Here is a 4898-nt window from a genome sequence, read left to right as displayed (position 1 = left end):
GAGGACGAGGGCAGAAGCCTCTGCTACAACCATTACCGCCATGGCAGAGCTACTGAGGGAGATGGACAGGAGATGGACAGACACTCACACGGACATACATAGAGTAGGAGGGGCGGCTCTTAGAAAAGGTCAGCAGCAGTGTGTAGGAGAGGGGGCCCTAGGGAAGCGTCACACAGAGGTCATTCTGTGGGCTCCAAGGCCCTGCAGCACACACTCCACAGTTACGGCGACCACCCCCATGCCATGGACCAGTATGAACAGAGCCAGTATCAGCAACTGTCACTCTGTACTCAACTGTACTCATGGTTCTCATTATCAGTCACTATCAGTCTCCACCAGCTTATTCTTGCAGTCCAGTGAAGCCTGATGAGCCCCCTATCTACAGGCAGTAGTACTGTATAAAAGCCTTGTCACACCCGACAAGGTTTGTGTCAGATGTCAGTTTGTGTTGCAATAAAGTACAAGACTAGTACTTGGTGTATTGACTTTAACTTGGATTTAACCAGCCATGGTTTGCGTGTTGTCTCGTTTGGTGGATTATTCATGAGCTGCCGTCGCCATCTGTTCACCGTCCCAGGAATATATTTAATTTGCACCCAGGTGTCATGTTTCCATCACTGACAAGCAGAGCTTAAGCCGATAAACACCGTGAATACTGCAGAGTCATGTGTCCCTGGGAACGATTGCCGATTGGAACCTTTCCCACCAAAGACCATAGCCAGATGTTAGTGGGTGTTAGTGGAGTTATTGGTTCTGTGGGAAAGGGGCGTAAAGCTGCATCTCAATTCTGCGACCCTCCAGAAGAATACAAGTCCATATCCACCCAAATATATGTATCGAGTTATATTTTGTACGCTACTGTTCTGTTTTGTTGCATTGATTTGAGCTGTTGTACCAGAATAATTCATCCAGCCTTGGCTGTGTGCCCATTAAACTACTCATTCAATGGAAGTTGGTGTTTACAGTTGGATTGTAATGGCTAGCTCTGACCACCGGAGGGGGCTATCACTTTGTTCCCCTCAATAAATGTTTTGGAAAAATAGGACTTAATGTGAAGCGCATGAGGTTTGCAAGTCACCACCAGTCCTTCTCGGACTGGTGTGTGTGTGTGTGTGTGTGTGTGTGTGTGTGTCTGTGTCCGTGTGTGTGCGGGCCTACCCAGTATGGCCACCACCACGTCCCCCCTCACGATCTCTATGGAGCCCCTGGAGATGAAGTACAGGGCTGATATGAGGTCTCCAGCGTGGACCAGCGTGTCTCCAGGGGGCGCGTGGGTGGTCTTGAACCTCATGGCCAGGGCTCTCAGGCAGCCCTTAGTAGAACCTGGAGCGTGGGAAAAGACAGGTAACCAAGGGCAGCGGAACCCGCTTCAGGTGGTACACAATGACACTTTTTGCCATTTTGGCTGTTTCATTTGTAAGGGTCTTAACAAGCGAGTTTCATTGATATCTACACTATCAAAATAAGAACTTATGTAAAAGTATTTGTTAAATGAATGCTGAGCTACCTTTAAATGCTTTGCAGTTCTGCAGCAGCGTACGGTTGAGATGCAGACATATGTCTGCCTGGAGACACTCAGGAAAACCCTTCAGGACCTGGCCACAGAGAGAGACACGTAGTGGATGTTTATACACATACTGTATATGTATATAGATGCTTTGGAATGTGTTTCACTCCTCCTATTTTTAAAGTGCAAGTGAACCAAACACAATGTATTTTTGTTGTTGTTGTTTATAACATGTTTGTTAGCATGTATTCTGCGATCTTAAACATGGTATTCTATGCTATGTTGCCACTGTTACTAAAATAATAGCATAATGCAGAGAAAGCTGATGTAACTACTATGTCCTACTCTTCTCCGAGAGTAGAGGTCCCGTTCTTTTTTGGACAAAGTGCTCGTGTCAGAGTGCCCCCCATATAGGCAATGCCGAGAGGGTCCCACTACGGGTGAGGATGTGTGCAGCAGTTTGCTGTACTATGTGGAATGAGAATAAAGAGAATTCTATTGTATTCTATTCCATGTAGATAGCTGCGGCTGAGAGTGGGTTAAACTTCTTAGACACTTATATTCCAAAAAAAAGTTATGGTATAGCATAAACAAGCAAATCATCAGTTTAAGTGCACACGTGTGATTCAATAACGTAAAATATGAAGAACACACACTGGTGTTCTTCACACTGGTAAGTGTGTAAGTGTGTAAGTGTGTGTGTGCGTCCTCACTGCGTTCATGTCAATGCCGTTGGTGTAGGACCAGGCGTGCTGGAAGTACTCCTCCAGCCTCTGCCGCAGCGGGTTGGGGATCTGGTGGAAGCGGATGAACTCCCGCACCCGCAGCATCTGGGTGTGGTAGCGCGCCGTGCCCGAGTACAGACGCTGGATGATGGCCGACACGTTGCCGAAGATGCTGGCGTACATCAGGGCTGGGAGGAGAGAGGAGAGGGGTGGGGAGGAGGAGAGGAGAGGGAAGGAGAGGTGAGTAGTAAGTTGGAGAGAAGAGGAGAGGAGAGGAGAGTAGTGCGGAGGAGAGGAGAGGAGAGTAGCGAGGAGGAGAGGAGAGGTGAGTAGTGGGGAGGAGAGGAGAGGTGAGTAGTGGGGAGAGGAGGAGAGGAGAGGAGAGGAGTTGGGAGGAGAGGAATGGCGAGGAGAAAATTGGGGAGGAGAGGAGATTAGTGGGGAGGAGAGGAGAGTAGTGGGGAAGTGAGGAGAGCAGGGTAGTGGGGAGAAGGAGTGGGGAGGTGAGGAGAGGGGATGAGAGAGGAGAGGAGGAGAGGGGTGTGGAGGAGAGGGAAAGAACATAAGAGAATACTCCTATGTGCATTATTATGTAAAGTAATGTATGACTAAAATGTTTATTTATGACTTTGTATAGTATTTTCTACTCTATTTGCATTTGTATTTTCAATCTTGAGCAGAGCCCTTGTGACAAGATATCTGATTTTAAATCTTGAACATTTGAATCGTCAAGGAGAGAGTCTCTTTGATTCATGTATAAAACATCAATAATAGATGGAACCAGCCCAGCAGCCATGTTCAATTAGACCATTCCATTAGCAGCAGCAATACAATTATATCATTATTACACTGGAGCATCCACAACAACAACTACTACAACAAGGAAGTTTGTTGAGACTGTAACTGCAGCAAACCCCCACCATAGTTCTGTGTGTACTTCTCTCGTCCGCAAGAGCTGCAACCACAATGTGCACTAATTCACACAGGCACCGTGAATGGACCTACAGCCAATGAGCATGACGCAGATGGAGAAGATCTTCTCCGAGTTGGTGTTGGGCGACACGTTGCCAAAGCCCACGCTGGTCAGGCTGCTGAAGGTGAAGTACAGCGCCGTCACGTACTTGTCCCGGATGGACGGACCCGAACCCGCCCTGGATTCGTTGTACGGCTTCCCCAATTGGTCGCCCAGAGAGTCCAGCCAGCCAATCCGAGCTGTGCCGGAGCGCTCAACGTTGCCTATGGCGTACCTGCAGGGATCGATACGAAAGTGTAAATATGATTTATGAAACTTTATTATTGACGTACATTATATCTTAATATCCACACTTCATAGGATCATACATTGATTGCATGTTTCATGTTGTTTGGAAACATTAAAAAAAGAAAAATCTTGCTGCATTATTTTAATTTGAAGAAATATAACTAATAATATAACTAATAATATAAGTTCAACACCCTGCTACGATAGGCTGAGAGAACGTCAAAGAGATTAAAGAGATTCTAAATAGACCATTTAACTGTTATAGCTATCGCTCGCCAAGATGAGAACACTTGAGGACGAGGTGAGTGTTATGACATCATGAGGGGGGAACACCTGAGGAGGAGGTGAGTGTTATGACATCATGTACCAGATGCAGGCCAGCCAGTGGGCGATGAGGGCGAAGGTGCACATGAGCAGGAAGAGGACGGCGGTGCCGTACTCAGAGTAGCGATCGAGCTTCCTGGCGACGCGGACCAACCGCAGCAGCCTGGCCGTCTTCAACAGGCCAATCAGAGTGGTTGTCTGGGGTTGAAAGGAGGGCGGGTTCAGTGAAGGGCAGCTTGTTGTTAATCAGAAAAGTAGTTTGTTCTATGTTACATGCTTAGTATTTTAGCATATATTATGGATATACATACATTAATACATTAATAAAAAAAAGATGATAAATAAATAAAAATGTGTACTATTTATTTTTGATGAGCCTCTATAAATACCCATGGGACCCTCGCTCTTCCCCCAAACCTCCTTCCAACCTCTCCCTCCCCTTCTCCTCCGACCCCCCGCTCTCCCCTCTCCCCTTCCTCTTCCTCCCTCTCTCCCTCCCGTCCTCCTCTCCCTCCCTGCCTCCCGTCCTCCTCTCCCACCCTCCCTCTTCCTCCCTCCCTCCCTACCGCTCCCTCCCTACCTCTCCCTCCCCTCCTCCCCTGTCCACCTCCTCTCCCCCCCTCCCTACCTCTCCCTCCCCTCCTCCCCTGTCCACCTCCTCTCCCCCCTCCCTACCTCTCCCTCCCCTCCTCCCCTGTCCACCTCCTCTCCGGATCGGTAGATGAGCAGGTCGAAGGGGATGGCGGCCACCATGTCGATGAGGAACCAGCCCTTGAAGTAGTGCACGGCGATGCGTGCTGAATGGCTGACCACCTGCTCTCTCACACACACACACACACACACACACACACACACACACACACACACACACACACACACATATAAATACACATGCAAGCACACACACACACACACACACACACACACACACACACACACACAGAAATACAAACACACACACACACACACACACACACACACACACACACAGAAATACACACGTACACACACACACACACACACACACCAATACCCAAAAATACACACAAACGCATACACACACACACACACACACACACAC

General features: G+C 48.2%; 1 protein-coding gene across 1 annotated transcript in view; it reads right to left on the bottom strand.

Moving 5' to 3' along the window:
* LOC311361286 (uncharacterized protein) overlaps window positions 1-4898 on the bottom strand; it is a gene marked incomplete at its 5' end in the record, with an annotated part of 41990 nt that overhangs the window by 8824 nt on the left and 28268 nt on the right. The window contains 7 exon segments of the mRNA XM_084481462.1: window positions 37-52; window positions 1159-1323; window positions 1508-1595; window positions 2221-2420; window positions 3238-3479; window positions 3861-4015; window positions 4493-4630. Of these exon segments, the coding sequence (XP_084337588.1) occupies window positions 37-52; window positions 1159-1323; window positions 1508-1595; window positions 2221-2420; window positions 3238-3479; window positions 3861-4015; window positions 4493-4630 (1004 nt within the window).

Source organism: Micromesistius poutassou, assembly GCF_964030765.1.
Source record: "Micromesistius poutassou genome assembly, chromosome: 16".
Taxonomy (NCBI): domain Eukaryota; kingdom Metazoa; phylum Chordata; class Actinopteri; order Gadiformes; family Gadidae; genus Micromesistius; species Micromesistius poutassou.
This window is presented reverse-complemented; position numbering and strand designations above follow the sequence as displayed.